Source organism: Synchiropus splendidus, chromosome 12 (assembly GCF_027744825.2).
Source record: "Synchiropus splendidus isolate RoL2022-P1 chromosome 12, RoL_Sspl_1.0, whole genome shotgun sequence".
Classification (NCBI taxonomy): domain Eukaryota; kingdom Metazoa; phylum Chordata; class Actinopteri; order Syngnathiformes; family Callionymidae; genus Synchiropus; species Synchiropus splendidus.
The window spans coordinates 15,822,471-15,849,358 of record NC_071345.1 but is presented as its reverse complement, the minus strand read 5'-3'; the positions used below and the strand labels follow the sequence as shown (position 1 = coordinate 15,849,358).

Below are 26,888 nucleotides of genomic sequence, written 5' to 3'. Positions count from 1 at the left end.
TAAAAAATATACTGCAACGAATAAGAATAAGAATAAGAATAAGAATAAGAATAAAATGAGGTCAGAGCGAAAACCCGTCATGAGGAGTGATACATGAAGACAGTGCAAGGTCAACATCTCCAGTGGCTTATTTGTGACGGACCAGGATCGTTTTTCACTGCTCTTGATATCCCACTACAGTCCACTGATATCCATCATCTGTTGTCGGAGAGGCAGTGATTCACTGAGTCAGAGATGATGGATCTTAGCAGGGATGGACCGGAGCGTTCCATCAGGTTGTGGAAATAACAGAGTGATTGATGATGCTGAACTGAGGTCCACCACTGAAGATCGCTTTTCAGTCGTGGTCTAAAGCCTACCGTTGAAAGGTCTTTATTTATTTGTATGCATCCGTTATTGAAAGCAGCAGCAGCAGCAGCCTTGCTGGCTGTGAAAGAGCAAAGCCGCTCTCTACCCCGCCATCGCCAACACTTGATTATAACTTGGATTTTTGCTCAATGCGGTGATGAAAGTGTTTCACCTCAAGGCCAGTCAGATCAGCCTGAATGAGGCAATGAGTTGAGTCCGTTGCTTCCTCGCAGCTTTGGTCGGAAATTCGATTTCTGCAGGAGGATCTCCCTCTCCAAAACCACCGCACAAATTCAAATAAATGTTACTTACATTGTCTTCCTTCGCGACAGGCCCTGCATTCTCTCGGATCACGTGACCCGTCTTTCGTCTAATCGCGTCGTTCCGCTGGCGTGACGTCACAGATTCAAAGTTGGCTGCAACGCGCTCAGCAGACTCCGCTGCCCAACTTTCGGAAGCAGCTTTTTAAAACTTTAAAACGTAATTCAGGTAGATGTTTTTTTAGTGAGGTGGAGTCGCGTCGTTTTCGGGATGGAAGGCACAGTTATTGGACCGGGTCCGTACAGGGCTACGAAACTGGTGAGTCGGATAACGAACGTAAGCAAATCGCTGTCGTTCTTATTGTATTGCTCCCATAAAGTCAATTTACATGTGTCGTTTTGACTGCTTCGGACCACTTGGAAGTAGTGGTGGACTAACTCGATGCTTTATTATCGATGGTCAAGCGGCAAGTTCAAAAATAGAAACAATAACACTGCTGTTGACAACAGAGTTACGAACATGATTCAAGTCGCTATAGCAAACATTTTCCTAATTCACATGAATATACTGACAGTACTTCCTCCCTGCCTTCACAGTTAATTCTCCTCTTTGCTTTATATAGTTCTTACACTTGAATTAAAAACCAATTGTGTGTGAACGATGTCCTGCTGATGGTATTGTTCTTGTCACGTGTCAAAGGAGGCGAGTGAAGAAGCTGTCGTCCATAGGTTTAAACACGTCATTAATGTGACCCTTTTGGTCATTTTTATGAAGTGTAATCGTGCATTGTGTACCTTTGATCAATGTGAAACTAACTTAACTCGGGTGAGGGTATAGTTAAAATGACAATTCGGTTTGTATTACAATAACAACTTAACCTTTTCAGAATCAGAATCAGAAAAACTTTATTAATCTTAAAGGGAAATTCTGTTCGTAACATACTCGGTATTCAACATATCACAATAAATTAAAAAGAAATGATATTATAAAGTGCAAAAAGAAAGCTATACTAATGAGCTTAGAAACCATGTGAACAATGTGCAAGAAAATGCAGTTCAAGAAGAATCCTTCATTGTGATTTTTTTTCAAAGATGAATTGTACATTTTTATTGCCACAGGGAGAAAGAACCTCCTCTGGCGCTCAGTCTTTGAGATGGGTAGTCTCAGTCTGTTGGTACGTGTGCTACTGTATTGGACCAGGAGCTGATGGAGGGGGTGGGTGATGTTGTCTAGGATGCACCTTAGTTTCAGGAGCATCCTTCTCTCCATAACCATCTCCAAGGACTCCAGTTTCACCCCCACCACATCACCAGCTTTGCGGATGAGTCTGTTGAGTCTGTTAGTGTCCGCCTCTTATGACTGACTCTGAGAATAGTTTTCCCCTTATATGTGCGGAAAATAAGCATTTCTTATTCTCCCCTTTGTAAATATGCATAAATTTAATTGTTCTGCTTTTATTTATTTATTTTTTAAAGATGAGAATTGGGATCTAACTTTCGATCGGCTCAAAGCATCTACAGTAATTCTGCTACATACTGTATGAGGAGATATTTTATTCTGCGTTCTTCTGTCTCCAAAAGCAAAAAGAAAGCGCTGATTCAAAAACACAAGATTCATTTTGTCTTTCCCTCTGAAAAGTCCTCTATTTTCCATGATAACTGCCTTTATGGTGTCATGTGCGGCTCCTCATTTCGCAGCATATTAACCTATTAAAAGTAGTCTCCATGCTTTCACAAGTCCAAAAATGCCTCATCTTCTCACACCTAGAGTGCTCTAATCCGCTCCTCACTGGCATCACGCTACAACTGCTTTGGAACTCTGCGATGAGGCTTATAGATCTAGTTAGTTCCATCCTGTAACTCCAAGTTTCGCTTCGCTGCCCGGGCTCCCCAACTACTTCAATTGACTTTGAGATTTTATTGATAGTCTATCTTGTGCTGGCTCCAGAATACATAATGCTGATCTCCTATGACCCAGCCAGGATGGGTGGATCCTGGGGTGGGCCCTTCCTGCTTAAAACTGCTATAAACTTACCATGCACCCGCCTTGCTCTTGCCCTCTCATTTACTTCTGCTGTCACTGATGTTTTAGTTTCATTTTTGTCTACCTGTAAGCACATACATATTCAGGCATACATATACTTGTACGTCAATCTCTCTATGTAAATTATCTTTTGATCTTAATTTTTCTTCATACAGTTCATATAATTTGTAATTTGCTGCTCATGTTCTTGTTTCAAGCACTTTGGGAGAAGTGTTCTGAAGGGTACTAGTATGAGTTATATATTAAGCACAGAGAGCACTGTGGCAAGAGTGTCCAGGGTCCTTTGAGGTGACCGCTCAACATCACCCTGTGAGAAATGGGAAATGAATTGATCATCTGCTACAGCTGACTAGTCCTCCCAAGCCATGTTACCAACAACTAGATATCATTTATTTTTGTGTCTTCATCTGTTGTGTTTCCTTGTTAAGAAATGCCTTGTACAATTCACACATGTAAAGATCTTTTTTTAACTAGTGTAGAATAAGAATTAAGTGAAACTGAATTGACTTGGTTCACGACATCATGGCAACCAAGTGTAACGGCAGTGCTGTGTACACATTGCCAAAAAGACGATTATGCATTTTGTGTTTTTATGTTTTTCCCTTCAGAGATACAGTCAACTTCTTTTGAGTCTTATTTTTCATGCTAGTTCTCCCAAGTATTACATCGGTCCCCGATAGTAATATTATGTAATAGTAGCAATGTAATTACATACACCAGCAGTTTGATGATGCACAACCATGATAAGAACAAAAGCCTTTCCTTTAATATGTAATGTATGCAAACATTAAGCCATAAATGAATGATGACGAGTCCCCTACGGTATATGGAAAATGTCAGACATTTGTTTCCTATTTCAGAGCAGCTTGTCTTTGGTCTCCACACTATCGAAACCAAAAGGCCATTACGCAGCTGATCGGGTGCCTATAAGCTTTCATTCCTTGACCCAGTGGGCTTTTAACCAGTCTCCCCTGTGACCCATCTGTGTTTGACTGCCAACTCTCTTGAAGTCTGGTTGATCTGGAGAACATCAACAACATTATACTGTAATAGTCAAATCAACACATTCTGCCGAAGACATTTCTTCACTGTTTCAGCTGCAGTACAATCTTTTCTTCGTCTTGACTTTCATCTTCATCACTTGTCCTCATTCAGAGCATGTTTTCAGTTCTCAAGTTTGCAAAAACAATACTTGGGTCAACTGTGACGACCCTCATATTGTCTCCTACCTCCTCTTTCACTTCCTTCCTGTCTATTCTTTCTATTCAAAATACCATTACAGCACCACACCATTGTCCATCACTCGGTGGATATTGCAATTATAATCATTGCTGATTCCTTCTTTATTTAATAATCATTGTGGCATTTCACCTTTTTCTCTTCAGTGGAATGAAACGATCAAGCTCTTCCGTGGAGGGATGCCGCTGAAGAGACACTGGGCCAACTTTCGCTACTTTGACTGCAGCTTCAGTGGCTCTGAGGCTGTCGATTATCTTCACCACCTGCTGAGGAACAACTACAATTTTGGGCCTGAAGTGACCCGCTACCAGACTTTACAGCTGCTCAGGAAGTTCCTAAAGGCCCATGTCATTGAAGATGTCAAAGGTCGCCATGGCACGGAGGATTTCGAGGACAATGGTCAGCTGTACAGGTACGATTTATAAAGGCGAAACAACTTCCATTGTTATCGTACGAAATATTCATGTGTACATTTATTATCAGTCACAAGTTTAAATAGAAAAAAATGAAATGACAGAGTGTGAAGTGAATGAGTTTCATCTAAATGTTGGATTAAGCAAAATGAAAAGTTAAATAATGACTTATATGAGCTAATTTAAATTATTCCTCAACTACTATTCAGTTTTTTAAAATTAAAAAAAGAAGCATGTTTTTAGTCAAGAGAAAACAAGGATGAAAGCATCTTTCTTATTCTCACCAGCAGGTGATGGAGCACAAAGGTGTGACTCTGCTGATGCTGTGTGTCTCCCCAGGTTCCCAACTCTGTCTCCCCTGAAGTCTTTTCCTACGAGGCCTCTGCTGAGAGACTGCTCTGACTTGCCAAGACTGATCCGCTGGGATGACTACGAAGAATTACCGCAGCGAGAAAACATTGCTCCTCAGAAGTCAAATGTCTTGGTGAGCCCTTGTTCAATGGCACTGTGCAGTTCATAGTATGTTAACATCTTTTCATGCAACCTGCTATATCTTGGATCAAGATAAAGCATACTGTATATAGTATACCGTATAACTTGTATATACATTGACAAAATGTAGTTTTATACTAGTATTAGTAGTATTCTATAGAGATGGGTCGATGAGGTTTTTTGAAACAGTGTCCTAATTTTTGAGAGGCCACTAGTTTTATAATATTTAGATTTTGACCTCCCTGTACTATTTTATTGAAAGGTCGCATTCTTTTTAAAGCAAGAGCGCCACCAACGGCACTGGAAATTAAGATATTATTTCATGAAACTTCATCAACCCATCACGAGAATTATTTTCTGAAGTACTCCAGTAAATACTGACAAAAAACAGCATGTTTTCTTTGGAATATCAAATTACATTATTGAAAAGTGAGTGGGAGGTGAGTGTTGCCTTTGTTCTACCACACTGTTGTTTGGAAAAGAGAGCTGAGTCAAAAGAATAAGCTCTCTATGTACCGATCAATCTTCATCCCGACCCTCACCTATGGTGATGAGCTTTGGGTCATGACTGAAAGAGTGAGATCCTGGATACAAGCGGCTAAATTGAGTTTGCTCAGAGGAATGGCAGGCGTCTCCCTTGGAGATAAGAGGCGTTCGGTCACTCTGAAGAGACTTGGAGTTGAGTCACTGCTTCTCCACGTCTCATGAGGATGCCGGATGCCCCCGGGAAAACTCCCTTTGGAGGTGTATCAGAAAAGGCTGGGAGCTGGGAGGAGACAGAGAGGTCGACCCAGGGCCATGTAGAGGTCGAGCTGCGCTCCCATTCCCATTCCCGAGCACAATTTTCCTGCAGCTCCCAGCTGCACACCTCAGTGTTCTCGGAGTTTGAGAAGTTGTTTTTGAACCCGGCATCTATCATGTTTGTGTGGAGTCATGCTGCACACGTAGTTTCCGGCAGCTAGCGCCGAGTCACCTGAATCGAGAAGCTCACCACCCGCTGAGAGTTTCTCGAGAAGAAGCGCAGCTCTCCAGCGGGGATCAAGTCCGCGGCCAAAACCCGACTCGCTTGTGTTCACATCTCGGTCTTCTGAGCCTAAAGAGCTTTGTCTCGAGACAGAACCGGTAGTGTGAAAGCGCCCTATATCTCAGCCAAGAAAAACCACTCCAAATTAATTACATCTCTATGAGAAGACAGTCGTTCATGATTTGTGAGCTGAGCGATGGAGAGAGTATGGAGAAATCGGAAACTAAACAAATTAAATTCGTATCAGTGAAATAAAGGAGGACATGCAAAAACAAAGAGGATATGGTGGAGATAAAGCAGAAGATTAACACGACAAGGAAATTGCGGACAAGTCATCCAAAAAAAACAATGTGAGGAAACTGCCAAAACAAGGGAGGAATTTAAAAAATACAGGACTCTTGTCTGTCGAGCTCTTGCTGTTGAAAGATACTGTACAGTAAGGTACAAAAATAGGAACAAGAGGTTGATGCTATAACAACAGTTAGGATTCATTCGCTCACGTTATATCTTTAAAGCAATTTGTACTTTTGCTCAAACTGTAACTAACATACCTCGTATAAATAACCTTGCAACATGGAAAACAGAATGGCTTTCAGTGAGAAAAATCTATTGTCTGCAATGCTAAATAGAATAAACTAACACTAAGTCGCTCATTTATATTCAATTTCTTTGAACAGACGTCAGACTTTTGGAACAAAAGACACAGTGTTGCCATCGGAGACGTGCATGAATGCAAGCTCATACGCAGGAAGGAGATCACGGCCAAAGAAGTCGACCACATCTGGAAATCAATGACAGTTGCGCAGTGTGTATTTACTCATTTCCTTCTCGTAATGATAGAATTCTGTTCTTGTTTACATGTCATTTAATCCAATATTCAGATTACAGCGAGTGCTGGGTTTGTCAAATCTGGATGGAGTGTTGAACCCTGTCCACGTAAAAGGCAAACACATTGTTCATAATGTGTTCAGTGTCAACAAAAGTGGAATAGTGGTGCTGGAAAACAAAGCAGGTACAATATTTCCACTTTAAAACGAGTTATCTCATCTGTAACAATGTTATGACTCACCGTTCTGCGCTGCTGTCCTCAGAGGACATGCCATACTGGGTGATCTCTGCAATGAAATGCCTGGCAAACTGTGAGTGGAACTGTTCCAAACCAAACTAAGTTACACCTTTAGTAAACAGGATAAGCTTTTTAAAACGCACCCCTTCCTTTCTCCATCAGGGCCGAACGGCAGTGACAACAAGCAGACGTTGTACCCCGGGTTCGAGAGGGATGTTCTAAGAACAGTGGCAGATTACTTCCAGAGACTCAAAGAGCCGCTCCTGACTTTCCATCTGTACGAAGTCTTTGTCAACATTCTGAGTAAGAGGCTTTGAGTGTTTTTCCACGAGGGTACCTGTTGCAGTGGTGTGTGTCAGTTCCTCGAGTGGTCTGCTTCTGTATCTGCAGGTCTTCTCCACGACCAAGAAGTGGCTACACAGGCTCTTCAAGTGAGCTGTCTGTTGCTGCCTCCTCCCAACCGCCGCCGTCTTCAGCTTTTGATGCGACTCATGGCCAAAGTCTGTCAGAATCCACTGCTGCCTCCACTGAATGACTCCATCGCTACCCGGACGCTGGTATTCCATCTATTTTATCCCATAACCAAGGCTTAACCTATTAGCACTGCTTAGCATGGCTTACTTTAGTTTTCTGGATCTGAACTATCCGTAGTTGCCCACATGTCCTTCAATATTTTTGTTCTTTCTTTAGAATGCCTTTTTATGAACTCATTGCTAAACTTATTGCTAAAATGGTCTGGAGCCAGTTGCAATGTAATCCTCGCCCATCTGACTAGTAAAGCATTATACTTCACACTGGGCACTTTTTTTCTTTTTATGTTTTTGTTGATTTCTCCCTGGTAACTAATATACCTTTACTATTTAGTTTATTTTGTTTATCATTTTTGTGTTCTTTCATTTCATTTTATTGAAATTCATTAAATAAAAAAATACTACGACAACAAATGGAAAATAAATAACATAACAAAACAAAATAAAATGCATTTAAAATGTATATAAAGCATGGCTAAACAAAAAAAGCAAAATAGCAAAATGTAAAATGATTCTCAACACAAACAAGTGTCCAGCCTTGCTGGATTGGGAACAAGTGTCAAAATTGTTTTGAATGTCTTGGGTGTTTCACCCTAATTTTGTTGCTGCTCTTATGTGCACTTCCTTTGTGCAGAGTGGTACCAGACAGCATTCATAGTAGCTTTGCTCACTAATGGAACCGTTGTTTCATATGGGGCCGGGGCCATTGCTTCACAAAAGTGTTCATTGTGGTTCTGTTTCGGGATGCACCAATCGTAAATTAAAAAAAATAATTTCACAAACCCATTAAATACCATTAATACTGAACAGCACGGCATACAAAACATTGCAACGCTTAAAGCAAAATAAAGATAAATAGACAATACAAAATGCAAAACCACAATGTAAACTTCACTCAGAGCACAGTGTTACCTTATAACCTGACAGCCTGCTATTCTTTTCTTTCTTTTGACCACATGTCCAGGGAATGAGTATCTGGGGTCCAAGTGTGCTATAGGCTGCTGAAAGCTCCAGTATTCAACTGACAAAACATGCTCGTCCAAAACGATATACTCCTGGTGTATGCTGGTTTTGCTGGTGTATCTGTTTTATTAGTGCAGCCCTTAAAAACTCTCCCTTGCATTTTTGTATGTTATTTATTTTGACTGTTTTTTTTTCTGTCACAGCAAAATATTTGATAGAATGATAGGACCTGCTCTGTTCCCATATAGAGCAGACAGTCTTTCATTCATTTTTTGAAACAGATTCAGAACTTGATTTCCTCATCTCCGCTGTCCAGATGGTGCAGACCTTTTCCCATTGTGTTCTGGGCTCAGTGGATGAGATGGATGTGGACGAACTGCTGGCCACTAAACTGGTCACGTTCATGATGGAGCATCACAACACCATATTCCAAGTCCCTTCCAACCTTCGTCTGCAAGTAGACGGGCACCTGTCTCACCTCAAAAGAGTTCAGGTAGGTAAGCGTTCCCTGGCTAAATGAATGCACAGGCGTGGTCAAGGACGGTCCGTTGAAATGTAATTTTGGAGTTCTTGTTCTGTTGCTGTGGGAAGCTATGAATTGTTGAGGTGAGTGCATTTGCTTTCCCTGCTGCCATATGAGTCACCACTTATTGGCTTCATTTTAACGTGTAATCCTGAGAGTCTGAGCACAGCCTCTGGCTAGTGGCAAAACGGCATTAAAACCTCTCATATTTGGACATTTCTCAGACACTGACTTAACCTTGGAGCAATAATTAGAGCTCACGGTACGCAGATTGTCTGCCTCTATCCAGAAGAGATTCCATAAACCAGTATGCACTGCATGATAATCTGCACCTTTCACAGACAACTGACTTCAGAAAGGTTGGAAGTTAATGCGGGTATTTTGTACCAGATGGTGATTTTTACGTCTTCATCATTTGCCTTATTTACTTGCTTCTTTCTGATCTGATTCTTGGCAATGTTCCCCTCACTTTGTGGTTTCCTCACTTCTGTAATTGTCCTCCAACTCGGAGGTGTCCTCCTCTCCATTACCTGCACCTGCAGCACTATCAGCCCAAATTAAACTTTCTCTGAGCAGTGGACCTTTTGCTCACCATGGTGGTGACAAGTCTTGTCATGCTGTCAGCCTAAAAAACATCAAGCTCCACTCTCTGAGGACTGTGTGTGGGCTTTCTTTTATTATGTTTTTGTAATGAGAAGGCAAAAATGCTGAATCCCATTACTCCCCCCAGTATTTTTAATTGATTTGTTTTCATCACATTTGTGGCCTGCATTTCACTTACCTACGAATTAATTTTCTAGCTGCGGTGGCTGTGAGCTCCCTGGATGAATCCTGTATTGGAGTGAGTGTGATTCTCCACTTCATTAGCGAAACAGCTAACACTGCACAACACGACTTGGACGGTTTGTGTATTCACAGACAGCTACACGTGTGAACACATGTAAAGCTTCTATAATATATCATACGTAACACTTTAGATTTGGGAACATATAAGATAATTATTTGCTTATTTACTGTTAATAATCAATAATTATTGCATTAAATTGGATAAAATCTTGCTTAACACGACACTCATCACTAGTTAAAATATAGTTCGGCAGCATAGTCTGACTGAGAGAAATTCTAATTTCTCTGTTAGTCAGACTGAGCTGTCAACATGCATTTTAAAAATCCGCTCTTAGTCGGACTAATATAATATATTGTATATATATTATTTTAGTAATTTGGCTTTCTGGGCTGTCATGTAACCGTGGACAATGTGCCTTCCTCTTCACTGTTCCTGGAAGATAGAGAGAGTTTGAGCGGCTCTTACAGGACCATATTTTCATGAACAATGGACCACATCATTCTAAATCACTCCTTTTCAGTTTGCATCACCTTCTAGTGTACTATGAGATGATGATTTGAGGTCCTCAGGCAGCCGAATTAGGGCTTGTTTGGAGCTGCACGTGAATCAAATGAACATTGTTCATTCTCTTTTTAAGTATGAAAGGACTCTGCCATGAAATTTTATATTGAAGACTGTAGCAAATGCCCATTACTGTGTGTGATGCTAATAAACTTCATCGTGTTTAAGGCAAAAAAACCTCTTCATGTGAAAACATTTCACGTTCAAAGCCTTGCCCAATATGTCCTGTTCATGATCAATTATCTATGAGGTATCTTACATTGAATTTATATTATTGATCTGTCTCATGTCTCCGGAAAACATTTTTTGTGTGAACCACATGGTTCCCTGGCCTCTGCTCTGATGCCTTCCTCCGTGTACTTCACATCTTTGTTGACACCAGTCATTCTCACAGAAACCCCGAGAGAATTTTGAGAAAAGCAGAATCCCCTCTGCCTGTGGCTGGATGACCGCTGAGTGTCCTGAACTGCCTCTTCTTCTCATTTTGACTAGCTGCTTCTCTCCATGCCCTGATCTCTGGCCACAAAATGTCCTTTGTTTTTATCGATTTAATACGTTTTACTTTGATAGTTGACAGCTACAAATGTCGTTTAATTTTCTGTCACTGATCCATTTTCTCGGCAAAGCCTGATCTCTAGGAACAAGGTGTGTTTGTGCTCTCGCTAATGCCTCCTCTCCATTCCTCCCACAGTTGTAGTTGGTGGCAATCGGTGACTCCAAGTCCATTAATGCCACATTTCCTCTGTTTGGTCTCCAGATAAAATATGCGGGGTCAGACACAGACTTCAGCGCGTCACCAGCTTTTTGCAAACAGATTAGCAGGGTAGAGTCTGAGGAGTCGAAGGTCATCGGCACCCAGACACCTCTGCAGGAGCTGCTGGAGGGTCTCATCGCTGACGAGGAACTTCCTGCCAAAGACAAGCGGAAAAGACTCAAACAGGTACGGGGTTTTCTCACTAACATCTCTCTCTTCATGGTCCTGCTTCAGAGTATTTTTCATCATCATTTCACCTCTCCAACTTTGAATCTGTCATAGTTCTTTGGGGTGAATTAATATAGATTTTTTTTTTATGAAAGTCTTAAAACGAAATGTTTTGATTTCAAGTTGACTTCTTACAGTAATAAGATGAACTCAGTTATTTAACTCAGGATATTATGTAAAATCCCAAACATGATGCTGTTATTTCAATTTATCCCTGTAGGACCAGCTTTCAGAATGCTTTTCAAAAGTGTAAGAGAAAAAGGTTCACATCAAATGTGTATTGGTGGCTAAGTAGTATCATGGTGACAATGCTTTTTGTTGTGGTCCCCTCCTGTGTTTCATACCCCTAAACAGAAGTGTAAGAATTCAATATATAAATGGCGTTCAGGGTTATTTCATTCCTGTGATGACTTACTAGTTATTGTCGAAGCACTCCATGAGCCAAAACAATATGAATGAGACACCACTAAAATTCCAGCAGTGTGTGCTAGGCTGCCGCCTAGTGGTGACATTACCTCCTGCAGATTGAATTTGATTTTTTTTAGATATGATTAGATTTTATTGGTAAAAGGAACTTCATATGAAGGATGTGAGGACGACTTCCAACCTGAATGGTACATTTCTATGTGTTGAGTCACCGTGAAGCAGGTTGTGTTCCGCTTCTGTCTGCAAACAGGATTCTTGCCTGTACTGCGAGAGCTTCAGAGATGTTCTCATGAACGGCATATTTTGAATCCAGCCTCTCCAAGTCCGAAAGACAAGAAGTGTCTTATGGATGATAGTGAGTCAGTGCGCGTGATCTCCATTTTATCTGACGGGCATTTGTCAATAAACCGTTCAGTAGACGTGGATCACGTATTGCCAATAAAGTGTTTGTTTTTTTCCCCCCTCATGAGAGTTTTAGTACATGGAAAATGCAACTGACTCATTTGAGTCAAGACAGGAAGGAAGATAAACATCTTCACACAATAATCTGTTAACTCGAGATGCACCAATAGCAGTTTTTACCAAAACAAGTAGCATATGAGTACTTGCATTTGAGTACTCACCACCATTACTTTCCGCCAGTACTTACGCCATTACGTAAAGTTTTTTATTTAAATTTTTCCATGCATGTCGTTATTTGAACAACATTCCTCATTCTGTTTTTCTTATACATGGGTGGCGGTTACAAGGTTTACTGCAGTACAAATGCAAGTTTTACAAAATTGTCAGAAACTGACATCATAAAACACTGTGCACTGGCATAAAGTGGTATCAGCTTCGTAGTATCGGTGGTCGCTCTATGAGTATGAGTACTTAAGCTCGGTGCGTTCCTATTGTAAACATCATGAAAATACTACACTTTAGTGTTTTACACACAAAAACCACAGTCAAACTGGGAGACGGCCAGTATGACAGCATAAAAATGGATGTTTAATTTTGGAATCTTAAAAATAGACTGTGGACTGTTTTTATTTTAGTCATCATTAAAAATCACATTTTGAATTCAATTATCCAAAGTGAAGCTGTCGAAGCATAGAAATATTTCCATAGGAATAATTCTGTTCTATCCATGTGGGCACGCATTAATACTAGATTGACGTCACAAATGAAAGCCAAGGTAGGAGGAGATCAGACAGTGATACTGGGTGAAATTTGTAGAAACAAAATTTGCTGTAAATACGAATATTGATAACAGTATTGACAGCTCATCTATCATGCATTATCTTACACAACTTAAAAGTGATCATAATGTACTGTAGATGAGGTTTCACGCCACAGTATTCATTTGTATAGTGTGATGCAGTCAGGATGTATTTGTTGTCAAACCAGGAAGTGGAAGAGACAGAAGTTTGGAACATGTCAAGATAACAAAAAGATTTAATCTTTTAATCTTTTGCTTGATGTAACAGTTTTGAGTGGCAGAATGTGCCCTAAAATCTTTTCATGTACTCATAACTAAAAAAAAAGTAATAATAATAATAATATATTGAAAAACATACACCAAATTCTTCAAAATGTTTGTGTGTTTTAAGTGTGGGGAGGGAATCGTGGGATCAGTATTTTCAGTTCTTGGCTCCATTCGTCTCAGAGGCTGTGCAGTTTTGAAAGAGTCCTCCTGGAGGAGCAGAGATGGCTTTCATCCTAAAGTCTTTACAGCTTTAAGCTTACAGTAGGTGTATAACAGAGAATGCTTTAACGTGTAAGATGTTCTTGCCCTAACATTAATCATCACCCCGACCCAAACTGTCCTTCCCGCCTCACGCTTCCTTCACAGTAAAAGCAAATCTCTCTTCCTGTTCCAGTTTCAAAAGTCTTACCCCGAAATCTATCAGAAACGGTTCCCCACGGAGGCGAGCCGAGCGGCAGTCATCCCGGAGAAAGCCCCTCGACTCAAACCTCACCTCATGCTTCTTAACCTCAAGAAACCTTTCCAGCCCTTTCAGAGGAGCTGGAGCTTCAGAGCCTGATCTGGCTCCATTCACACGCCCGCACTGAAGTGTGTCAAAGCAATTATGATCTAAAGATAGATAAACCATATGTTAGGAGGCACTAATGATACAAGTCACTAAAACTGAGCTTTATCTTTTCTTTGGTTTTGTAGCGAACTTAAAAGAGCAGTAGTGAACTCAATGACTAAACAAGAACCACTAATGTTTGTTTTGATGTTGAATATTTGACTTTTTCCTTTAAAGATGGCTGTAAAAGAGTGGATGCATTTCAAGAATTGAAAAGGGAAATGAGGGCTAACACTGTAGCACATGAGATTATATGAGCTTTTATTTTTGTATTTCAATGAGACTTCAAATGGAAACAATGTCAATGATGCTGTATGGATTTGTCAGTGATACATATCGACGGTGAGAAGGTTGTGTCTGACGTGTTACATAACTGACCTGCTTTAGCTGCTACCTTCGGTGACATTCCTCGATGCTACTTTAAAATCATTCCGACCTCTCTCACCGCCTTCCTCCGACTAAACGGGTCTGCACTCACCAGTGGAGGATTTCCATGCTCTTCCAGGTGTATTTACTTTGTTGTGTATATTCACAAATGGTACATATTTCAGTGTCTATGTTTCATTTATATGCTGCACTGCCTCACTGATCAAGTTCATTTCGTCCGATTTAAGTCTTCGATTTTCACGGTGTGACAGATCTAGGGCTGATTATGGTTCACTATTAATGCTGGAAATACTGTTACACTTGAATTTCCGCTTCGTGTCGGAAAGTAATGCTGGAATAGATGTATTTTGTATGTAGTGTTTGTCCCATTGTAAAAGAAATCATTAGATTCTCATGGATCATTCAAACATTGACCATGTTTTTTTAAAGTATACAACGTCAAATGTATTACAAAACTACAATATTCATTTATCAAGAATATTGTTTTTAATAATTGATTTTCAAAATAATATTCTTAATGCAAAACAGGTACATTTCATGTATTTCATGTGCTGCATTATTGAAATCCTACTGAACTTAAATTGTTGGACAACAAAATGACAAAATAAATGTATGAATTGTACTTTTGTTGGAGCCTATTAATGCTGGATTACTGTTTAACTTGAATTGCAACACTGTAACTAAATTAGATACGGTCTTATGAATCTTTCAGAGTCATTAATTATTGTATTTGTTTATTAAATACGTTCTTAGAAGATGATAAATGTGTGTATATTGTCAAAGAAATCAAACAAGTTGCACTGCTAGACATAAATCAATGTTAATAGAAGCAATAGACGTTTTGCTTCATGCCACGCCCTTGTTTTCCCGTAGACTATTGTGTCTCGCTGCATGCACTACATACAGTTGTTTTCTACGTGTTTTGTTTGTCACAATATAATACTTCAAGAAAACAAGTTGATCATCAAGCAGCATTTTTTCTATTCATCTTACACAGTATTTAAGGAAGTTATGTATTACAGCTGAGTAACACAAGACTTTCCTGCCCTTTGCAAGTTTTTAATGGTCTGTTTGTTTTCAAAATGTGAAATAAAAAAACATCATGCATTCAGAATAACCAGTAGTAAAACGCAACATTTGTGCAGCTGGATAACTACTGTATGCTTGACTTTATTTGACACCACAAAGACAGTGTGATGCCTTGCGATTGTTCCCATTTGATAAACATCATTTACTATTCAGTCATTGTAATAATGAATCATGTTCTCCATCCAGCTATCTGTGGTCTGGCCATTACAGCGATGTGAGAAGTGATATTTTTACATGCATTTAACCCTCTTGCTACTGAGCGACGTGATAATCGACAGAGAATTGAAACTGTAGCTGATGTAATATAAACAATGTGTATTTCCCCCCGTGTATGTGTTGTAACTGACACGTCTGGTTACCCAGTGATGTACCATGATACATCTGTCATATTAGTTGTTAGGGTTGTCAGTTAGGGATGCACTGATCCCCAGCCTGGTCTCGGGTATCGACTCGATCCAGCCTCTTAAAGTGGCAGCAGTTATCGGTGAAAATCGCCGATCAGGGAGCCGATCTTTGAATTGCTAACATTAGTGCTGAATGATAACATGGCATCAACTAATAGCAGATACTCACCCTCCTAAAACCGGTAACTGCAACATGCAACATGTGCAAAATGCTGGTAACATTTGGGAAACACTTTGTTTAAATAAATACTAAGTTTGAGGTTCCATATGAATTAGTTTTGCCTTTTACTCAAACCATGACCAGTGTTATCCCACAGTATGGCATAAAGTTTAATGCTTTAACACTGGCATCGGAACATTGTTGTTATCTGTCCCCCATGTATCGGGAAAAGTCGGATCAGTCACAATTCTAAGATTCCACACTTGATATCCAGTAACCATGTAGGTGTTGATGCCGTTTTCAATGCCACATTTTATTAACACCAAAAGCAGAATGCCGATGGAAAAATAAAAAAGACAAGACAGCCATGTTGTCACTTGCAAATAACCCAAATATCTGTCCATGTTCAAAGCCTCAGGAAACTTAAGGCAATATTTCAATTGTTTTTCAAACAGCTGTGATAGAGTTGGCTGTGAATTATTCAGGTTGGTTGCAGGTTGACGTTTATGCCTTTTGAGTACTGATATTTTTCTACAGCCATATTGGTAGTTCCAGAACAGTGAAGCTCACCATGTTCTCTGGTGTTTCCAACATCAGAGTCCTTGGAGGAGGAAAGTGGCCATTTGAACTTGCATGTACAATCATGTCAGGATAGTAACAAGAGGGTTTGAATGGAACTTATTATGATGGCCATAATAACCAGTTATTACTAAGTTGTTGTGACAAAAATGTGAAAACAATTGGTGAGATCAGTGTATTAAAGCACACAATACGTTCGTAAGGCATCATAAAGAAGTCTTTCCAGTTCTTGACAAACTACTGTGATTCAATTTGCGGACACATTGTTTCCTCCCTCACCGTGATGAACTGCAGCTGCTGGATGCAAATTGATATTTGAATAACTACAGACTGTATTTTTTTGTAAAAAAGAAAAATAATAATAATAATATGGTGGAATTACTGTCGCACTTGTTGAAAAGTCTGGGTCATTTTAAATTCTGTACATTCTGCATGTGGAATTTTAATAAATCAAAACTGTCAAGGATTTTTCTTTTTTTTTTTTTTTTTTTTAATGGATGGTGAAATGATTTTCTTCCCCTGAAATATGCATTGAGCCAGTCATGACTGCACAGTAACTGACCCTGGCCATGAACAGCTCATGATGTGTGGGAGTGAAGTGTATCGCTGGTTTGGTTTGTATAGTCTTCATTGTCTGGTCACCTCCCCACATGGTTGAAAGATCACCCACTGTTACAAATGAATTTCACATTCAGATATCTGAGTCCGACTGCGACTTCAGCTTCACAGGGTTGACCTGCATCTCCATAGCATTGGTGATTCTTGAGAGGCAGAGTGTTGGTGAGACCACAACCCTTTTTTTTTCTTTTCTTTTTTTTAAGTCCTCAGCGATAATTGATGTAGATTGGGATTAAGTACAACTTATAAATACACTCAATTACTCGAGTTTGTCAAAGCTTGAGAGGAACTGAGCCTGTTGCCAAGCAACAAAGTCCTATGTAGAGCAAGGTCAAATTGTATGTATCAACGGTTCAAGAGGTTTTTAAACATGAATAAACAGACATGCAGAAAAATGACAACAGTATTTCATATATACTTTGCTTGGTCCTCTGCTGCCACTGTTTCACCTGTCACAAACATATAGAGTATAATATGGTTATCTAATACAATTTTCCAACCAAAACTACTTAGAAAAAAACTCTTATTGGTATGAAACTGAAAGTGGGCGAACACTAGCAAGCGTGGATGATCTCACCGAAGAACCCTCTTCACGTCAGAGTGTGGAGTGTTCTATAGAGCTGAAGTTATCATGCTGAGCAGTCGTGAGTGGGATGCGGAGTGCAATTATGAAGACACGATTCATATTCCTGCTGCCTCATGATGTTCCGTGCAGGCTGCAGACTGGATAATGAGGACCGCTGGAGTCGGATCTCCTTTACTTTCAGGACTTGATTGAAACCGAGGGTCGTGAATTTTCTTGCACCACTTGATATGATGATGTTGTTGCCCTCATCGGTGCGTCACGAGAGCGTTGCCTTTGAGTGCGAAAAACGGTGCCTTAAGTGAGTATCGGTTTATGGTGCGGCCAAAGCTTAGTGCCGATGCTAAATATAGAGCTTTCAATTGTCACTGAGCATGTGGACAGTTGGTAGAAACTCATGGTAAGGAGGTCAGAACCATCTTTACCATTTGGTGAATAAATAAAAAATCTTTATATAAACCAAATGTTAAAGTATATGTTACATACCCACGATACTATACTATACTATACTGTACTGTACTGTACTATACTGTACTGTACTATACTATACTACACTGTACTGTACTATACTATACTGTACTATACTATACTATACTATAATATATAATACTATATATCAGAGGTGGGCAATTAAATTTCCCAAGGGGCCGGGTTATATATTGTGACCGTTGAGAAGGGCCGTCAAACACAAAGAGAGGAGAACAAGAGAAAATTGAAAATAAAAATCATGTGTGATTATGAATCTACACTGTAAAAATGCATATAAACTGTTGGTTTGTTGTGTTTTCTTTAATGTAAACCACATTCCATTTAAAGATTGTCAATGTGGCTCATACATTTCAAAATTTACTTTCAATTCTGATGTATTTTAAGGGACAAGAAATACTCCTAAAATAGCCAACAGAAAAGATTTAGAAAAATAATTAAACAAGAAGGTTATGTTTCAGTTACATCATAATAAACAAAAAACAATCCATAAGACAAAATGTCAGAGACAACAACAATGTCAGTTTTATAGTTTTGCTCTGACTCCAGGAGGGCCACATAAATACAGTCAAAGGGCCGCATTTGGCCCCCGGGCCGCACTTTGCCCAGGTCTGCTATATATACTATATATATAGTTTGTGGTTATATAATACTATATCCATTCATGATAAGACAATAACTCGAGTTATGATTTGCTGGCCGTATTTTTTAAGGCTGTTGATGGGTTTCCATAGAGAGAGCGAGCCGGCGCCCTTGAAGTGAAAAAACTCACGCTGCTTCTCTAATGCTTCTTCTGGGAATAGACTCGCAGTGATGTGATTGGTTTTATTCGATCCCGGTGACTGAGGCTTGGAAGCACAGGGGGGCAAAATCTCAACTGTAAAATAAGACGTATGAAACGAGAACTTGAGCCAGAGCTATAACACATTTGTATGCATGCAAGGACTTGTGTCTTGAATCGTGATATGACTCTTATTAAAAATGATCAGTGAAGAAGGCCTCTGGTGTTTTTTCCTCCCTCAGCAACATGAGCGAAATACTCATTGACCTTCTTTTTTATTGTCTGAAGTATGTCTTTATATAGCGACGCAGCGTACCTCTTCTCTCTCCAATTAAATCCGAGCTATTTAGGAGAAAATGATACGGTGGCGCCTGACTTTGTCAAGAAGGAGCGACATGTTTGTGATCTTTGGATGGTGATCGCTACTTCAGTCATGGCTCGTTGTCCTCGTCCTCTTTCATTGTGTGAGGAATAATGACAGTGTGAATCAACATCAGCTTTTGTCATCCTGAGGTCGGCTGCTGAGACGCTTTTACATTTGAAGGGAGGTGATGAGTTCCGGCTCAGCTGGGCTACAGACTAACGTGAAAAGTCCTTACCTTACAAGTTATCTGCCCGTCAACTGGAATGGAATGTTGCCACTTAAGAAGCGTTCCGACAGAATTTCTGAAGAAGTTCTGACATGTCCTGGTCATTTAGTTATTATGATGTGTCTAGATTTTCCCGCCAAAAATACGCTGGAAACCATGTCCACCTCCATGACGTATGGTGTGCTTTCTGCTTGTTTTGACCTTTCCACTTTTTTATCACAGGTGATTCCTGTGAGATTTCATCTAAAAGATAAAAGATGAAAATCGCTGCCATGGTGGGGATAAGTTGAATAAATGGCACCCTTCGGTCACCACTGTTATCGAATGACTAGATTCAGAACATGGCGATCTCTGTGGGGAGGCGTGTCCAAACGATAAACGGGTTCATGTCAATATCGGCCCACAATTTCCCACAATAACTAATTGATCACAATTACAGTGATACATCGGTTTTCGAACGTCCTGGACTTTGAACAAATCAAAGCTCGAACAAACATTTTGAGATTTTTTTGCTTGTGATTTCGAAATAAAATCCAGAACTCGCCCCCCCAAAAAAACGTGCGCAGACCGACCAGCTGACCCACGACGCGCTTTGTTATTGTGTATAACGCAGCCTCTGTATGCAGACGTGTCCTGTTAGTTACATTTGTAACTGTTTATTCTTCATATTGAGGTGTAAAACCTTTCCTGTCTCCACACTGGACCGTGGTAGAGTGTCACAGGGGAGGTGCTCGCTCTCCACACCTCCGAGGCTGGAGCGCTCACTCCAGGGTTTGATGTCCTGTTGTGGGCTGGAGCTGGGACAGGGATGAGGCGAGTCTGGGAGAGAGCGTGACTTGGTTTATGACTTTGTCACAGCCAAACTGCACAGAAGCGCACATTCAGAGCTGGACACGCACTGGGCACCTCTTCACTTCTGGAGAGACGTCACTCACTCGGCAACCCCTCCCACATGCAGCGGCCACACACATCGAACAAATCGCTTCTCGAATGACCGTCTGGAACGGATTGTGGTCGAGAACCGAGGTACCACTGTACTTGCCCAGCCATAACTAGAAGGTACTATGACTAGAGCGCGTGATTGAGGTGCTAATCTGTATGTACCAAGGAACACAATTGATCATGCTGATCGAACATAGTACCACCTAGTGGCTTATCTCTATCCCCATCGTCCATCTTTCTTTTACATGACGTCAGGATATGCAGTGGGAGGCAGAACATGTTTTTGCATTTGAACCAATACCGTACCGATACCCTGTACCTGTGCACTGGTATCTGAATATCCCCAGGACCCCAGCTGTGACAGGAAAACTCTTTCTATAAGTATTTTGAGCTGAACTGGTGGCAACCTTGTGTTCTTCTCTGGAGTGAAGCCACATGTCTCATATGTCCAGTAGAGAGGGGAGAAATATGACAAGTAAACGCTCCTGTTCTTCTGATCATATGAGCGAGAACTAAAATGATGGGCAGGCAGCCAGAGAGTCTCTTTGGTGTATTTTCATGTGGAAGACACTGAACCTGGAAGAGTGTGTATGACTCAGAGTGGCACTGCTGTATGAAAAGGTTTGGACAATCAACGCTCAGTCACCGCTGTGGCCAGAGGATACGTGAACAATGGCGGTGGGAGCGTTTCAGACGTCACACTGCAGAAAAAGTGATGATGAAATGGTAATTCAGAATAAATGTTTCATGGGAGGAGGACCGCTTAATTCATTACCCTTTTGGGCATGATCTGAGACTCATGATATTTAGAAGTCCAGGTAAGCAAGGGGCCTGTGTTCTGTTACCTCCCCTACTTAACCATTCATTTCTGAAATAATGATTCCCTTTATATATTTAAAACAAGCACGTTGGAATGAAACTATTTATCTTAAACATCAGCACCGAGTTCATGAATCAGCTGTATTTGTCGGCAGTGGTTCTCAGGTAGATTCAGCAAGGACAGAAAAGCTAGGTGTAAACCATCTGGAGATATTTTTGGAGTGACATTTAAGCAACAGCAAAAGCCAATATTTTCACCCTCTTCAAGGTTTTGTGTTTATTTACGTCCGAACTTATCGCTGTTCACACAATGGCATAATAACAATATGTTTAACTTTATATTTTCACACATTCTCCCTCCCATGGTGTCAAATAGAAACAATTTTCAAGTGGACTTTTTGATGCCAAAGTTGCATGTTGATGCATAGGGGTTTGGCTGAAATCCAATCCAATGCAATGTTCCAAAAGGAGGACAATGCGTGGAACACATGGTCCTTTGAGATGCTATTCATACCAAGTGAGACATGAGTCCTTGAAGTGACAGAAGCGCCATCCCGTGCCTTAAACCAAACCCCAACCTCTGTCTTTCTTTAAGGTGATGTGCTGCTCACGGTGTTAGGGACACAACACTAGTCACTATTTGCCGCCTCTTTGTGTGAGAATAGGTTGCATATTTCTTTGTTTAAATGTCCGTAAGCAACGCAACAGAAGCAACGTTTTTAAAAGAGAGCCGACATTTATGCTGGACCGAAGATAGCATCAGTTGGGAGGATTTGTATATTTGAACGGACTTTTGTGGTATGTTTTGGGGCTGTTTGATAGTGAGCATTCTTGCATGTTGGTTCCCAAAATATATAGCGAAATAAGTTTTGCAGTTCTGCGGCTGATGAAAGCGAATCTCATTATTTCTGTTGCCAATTTCCTGCCGTTTCGATTCATGAGACGAGCTCCTGTGTCCACAATGCACTGATCAAAGTTGCAAACACAACTCATGCACCAGTCACCTCCCCACGTGGCATTTTGATCTCTGCAAACATCAGACCCCTCAAACTCAAAAAATGCCAGCTTTTTCTCTGATGTCTCTCTGAGGATAGAACGGAATCCAGCCCTCTGAAATTCCTCTCATCCAGAATTGAAACTCATGTGTGACTATTATCACGTCAATCCAAAATTAGTTTGAAAAATGAAACGTGTACATTTTCTCTTTTTGAAAAACAGTTTCTCCTTATCCTTTCTGAAGGTCATGGAGCGAATGTTTCGCATCGGAGTCGAGTCTCACTGAGATGTCTTTCACCCGATCTGCAGCCTTCACCTTTCAGTTTCAAGAAGCTTTCAGAAAACACTATCACATCTTGACCGAAAAGTTAAACTGATGGATGAGGAAGACAGGCCAGACACGTTTTCCTTTTTATTGTTGCTCAATGTGTGTTAGCAACTATGGAGGCAGCTAAAGGTCCTGAACTGTCAGGAAAATGGCATGGATGTGTTTCTCTTTTATGGGTTCTAAAGTGTAGGTTTTTAGAAGGTCACGCAAGCACACTCTACTAAACAATATATTGCTGTCCAAATCCTCGCTGGACACGCTTGCGTTTACGTTACTCTGGGCCGACGGAGCAACATCCACTTAAAAATAGAGCCCATCCAGCAAAGGTTTGCATAGCAGCCTGAGAATGTGTGGTGACGTGCTGCCTTATTTAGGGTCACTGACACTGATGCTGCCCACTATTTTTGTTAGTGGGTGCTGATATGCAAAGAAATGCAGTCCATTGGCCGATATTTTACTGCAACCGATAGAGATAGACAACGTCAGCACACACCACACTTTCACCACACTTAACAAAGTGTTGCCTATCAGCTATCGTCCAGTGGGTTTGTGCGTCCACCCAGCGTGTCAGCTGACTGCACGAAATTGTTTCATGTGTGCACCATGAGTGAAGCGCTTGCTCACAAGAGGTGTTATGTACAAGTGTACTAACTGACAATAAATGCATATACTGTACAGAGTAAAAGGAGCGTGCAGTCCCTGGTCCTACCCTCCCCCAGCCACCGGGTCTTTTACATGCAACCCACAAGTTGGGGAACACTGTGGACGGCAAAACAAGCTTTACTTGAACACCCAGGTGGTCGACTTCTGCCCCGATCTGAGACGCAAAAACCTTTTTGTCATTTGGCAAATGACAATATGTTTTTGTCATTTTAAAGGTGAAATTATGGATAAAGGAAAAATAAAAGTTGTGGACCAAGAGAGAAAAAAATAAAAAATCTGAACGCTGCAAATGTCCAATGGACTGATCCATGTCACCTTGTAAGTTATGACACTTTAACCGTATATATTCCACTGTTTTGTGTTCGGTTTATTTGAAGCATATTAATATTATTATTGTTGTTGTTATTATATTATTATTAGTAGTAGTATTAGCATTAATAATAATAATAATGAAGTCTTTTTCATTCCAAAATTGGGGATTTTTAGTGCATCTTTTGTAATAAACTCTTGTTTTTTAATGTTATGAATAGCATAATTTTATTTATTTAAATATTTTTAAGTCACACTCCCTGAGTTTAGCCTCAGCCAAATCAAACAGCACATCATGAGACTCATAGAATTGGCTTGGTTCCACCTCATAACAGCCCCAGTCTAGTGTACAAGCTATGACCACACCAAGCTGTATGAACTTTGTCCCAGCATCCACGCCGGCGGTGCCCTCCGTTGATGGATGTGTCCTGGAAAGTACTCCATGAGAGTACACCATGCAGGTTTAAGACTATTTTCACGGATCATTGCAGTGCAAATGCATCAAAAGGGATTTTGAGACTGCTATAGTTAGGGTTAAGTGACCGGCAGGTACCTGTTCCTCTGTCTGAATTTGACACAAGTCCGACTCACTTAATGTAAGCTGAGGCGCCGGGTTTGTCCTCCGCTGTCACACAAAGGTTCTTAATGGCCACCAGAGAGAGCCGGGAGAAGGGTCCGAATCTATGTTCAGTCAAACACACATGACAGATCATAAATCCGGGAGATCGTGGAGCATGGATTTGTTGCTGCTCCAAGAGCAGCAGGAAATGTTTAAACTGTATATCTGCCCACAGAAGAGAGAGGAATTTAATCATCAGAATGGATGGAATTCATATCGACTAGATCATTCCATCTGAATGCCACTTTTGTTTTGCTAGAGGGATATTTTTACATCAAGAGATGCGGCTGGAGCACCGAGTCTGGACACTGTCCAGCACCTTGTGAGGCGCAGTAGGTGGATGCTGCCACGACATGTTTTAAACCTTTGTAGCGCCCATGCAACAATCTGTAACCACAGCAGGTTTTCTTTTGGATTCCATCCGTCATTTCCGTTCCAAAGCTTTGTCTTTCTTTGATCCGTCGACAAATATAGTTGAGTCAAAAGTGAAAAAATTATAGCTTTGCAGAAGCAGGGAGGTAACTTCGCTCTCGAGCAGGACGGGTTTGCTTTGGGACTGAATGCATTTGTGCGCCTTTTTGTGACTCATGGAACTGTGTTTATTATTCACTCTCGTCTGAAAGTGTTGGCAGCAGTCACAGAATGGAACAGAAACAAAACAACTCTCAACATTTTTTTTTTACCAACGAATAGCAGGTTCAGGATACAGATCTGAGGTGTGGGCCCTTGACTGCTATTGTCAGTATACTTTTATACACCACTACAAAAATAATACAGCGTGGCAATTATTGTTTTATTAGCCAGAATAATACAGCAAATTGGTTCATAGAAATTGCAATTATTCAAACAATTGTTGAATTATAAAACAACAGTTTCAAAATAATTAAAAAAGACAAGATGAGTAAAATAATAAAGGGGTAGTATTTTAAAGGTGGAACAGAAAAAAGCTTGATACAAATGTGTATTATTATTATTATTATTATTATTATTATTATTAATAATATTAATATTAATAATAATATCATTAATAATAATAATATCATTAATAATAATAATAATATCATTAATAACAATAACAACAATAATAACAATGTGATTATTGACAATGTGGAACATATAAGAATGAAATATATGAAGATTAAAATAGTAATTAATGAGAAATTTGAAGACAAAAAATGTGAATATATATATATATATATATATATATATATATATATATATATATATATATATATATATATCGGTTCTCGACCACAATCCGTTCCAGACGGCTGTTCGAGGAGCGATTGGTTCGAAATCTGAATCGATTTTCCCCATTGCAATGAATGGAAAAAGAAACAATGCGTTCCAAGCCTTAAAATTGGCTTTTGTAGGAGTGAATGTAGAGTGTCTGCTGCAGGTGCGCTGTTCCTCTATGTGTGTGGCCGCTGCATGTGGGAGGGGTTGCCGAGTGAGTGAGGTCTCTCCAGAAGTGAAGAGGTGCCCGGTGCGTGTCCAGCTCTGAATGTGCACTTCTGTGCAGTTTGGCTGTGACAAAGTCATAAACCAAGTCACACTCTGTCCGAGTCTCCATCTGTATTTTTTTATTATTTTTCTTCCGACAAAACCTCAGAACAAATCCTCCATCTTCACTCTTACATCTTAGATCTTCCTCCTGACCTTTCTCACTTCCAGCAGCATCATCTAGATCTGCTGTGTCTCTTCCCCTCGGTCTGGAAATCAATCCGACTGTCCTTCACTCTACCGTCTCATCCTGTTGCTTCACACTTCTGTGGCTGTCATTTTCCCTTCATATACTTCCTCCGGGCTTGTTTTTCTTTGATGCCCCTCCAGTCCTCATTACACACTTGAACATGCATGGGTTGGTTATCGTAATTAGGATTGTAATTTGCTTCTCAGCTTCATTAGGAGTCACTGTTCCTCTAAAAATATCCCTCACTGTTGTAGCTTTGTGTTGATGTGACACATTTATTCAAACTCATCTATCACAGCTATCATCTTCCATCCAGCCATGGCCACCCCCTGTATGTCTTCAGTGTCTTAACCTCTTCCCCTTTCTTTCTCTCTCCATCTCTAACCTGGACTGAATACTTCTCTTTTCACTGCTTCTTCTCCCTGCCACTTCACTCTTCCACCCGCGTCTTTCTCATTCCATCCTCTCTCCTGGTGATACACCCGTCCCTCCAGCTTCTCCTCACTACATTTCACTTCATCATCAGCAAAGAACATGGTCCATGGCGACACTCTTCAACCTCATCTGTCGGTCTGTCCATCACCACAGTAAACGGGAAGAGGCTGAGAGTTGATCCCTGATGTATTCCTACCCTCATGAAGGTGAGAAAGTTGAATCATGTCACTTAATGTTCTCTAACTTGTACAGTTAGAGTCACTTGTCTAAGATATTCTGAAGAGCTGGCAACACAACAATGTTGGATGTCCACCTGAAACACAACCCACCTGACCCAGTTTTGTTCAACGGGACACATCTGCATATGTGTGTGTGTGTATATATATATATATATATATATATATATATATATATATATATATATATATATATATATATATATATATATACACATTGATATTTTTTTTTTTTTTTTTTTTTTTCAGACAAAAACTCGGAACACATCCTCCATCTACACTCTTAGATGTCAGTCTTCCTCCTGACCTGTCTCACTTCCAGCAGCATCATCTAGATCTGCTGTGTCTCAACCCACCTGACCCAGTTTTGTCCTTGAA

The 26,888-nt window shown here is 40.3% G+C and overlaps 1 protein-coding gene across 2 annotated transcripts; it reads left to right on the top strand.

Moving 5' to 3' along the window:
- Positions 1 to 793: 793 nt before the first annotated feature.
- Positions 794 to 26,888, top strand: LOC128767984 (DEP domain-containing protein 1B-like). Of its 2 annotated transcripts, XM_053880441.1 has the most exons (12): positions 794 to 927; positions 4,038 to 4,303; positions 4,644 to 4,788; positions 6,498 to 6,625; positions 6,702 to 6,832; positions 6,912 to 6,959; positions 7,049 to 7,189; positions 7,277 to 7,443; positions 8,696 to 8,872; positions 11,068 to 11,250; positions 26,366 to 26,480; positions 26,760 to 26,888. In XM_053880441.1, exons 1-11 carry the CDS (start codon positions 880 to 882, stop codon positions 26,450 to 26,452), a joined length of 1,521 nt encoding a protein of 506 aa, XP_053736416.1. In that variant the 5' UTR covers positions 794 to 879; the 3' UTR covers positions 26,453 to 26,480; positions 26,760 to 26,888. The 2 variants fall into 2 exon arrangements, with proteins under 2 accessions (XP_053736416.1, XP_053736415.1); XM_053880440.1 differs by lacking the exons at positions 26,366 to 26,480; positions 26,760 to 26,888 and adding an exon at positions 13,581 to 16,807.

Bases quoted from the DNA above. Each gene is read 5' to 3' on its own strand.
- LOC128767984 (XM_053880440.1), top strand. From the start codon at position 880: ATGGAAGGCACAGTTATTGGACCGGGTCCGTACAGGGCTACGAAACTG. The intron at 6,626-6,701 runs GTGTGTATTTAC...TCCAATATTCAG, and splicing joins AAATCAATGACAGTTGCGCA to ATTACAGCGAGTGCTGGGTT. The intron at 8,873-11,067 runs GTAGGTAAGCGT...TTTGGTCTCCAG, and splicing joins CTCACCTCAAAAGAGTTCAG to ATAAAATATGCGGGGTCAGA.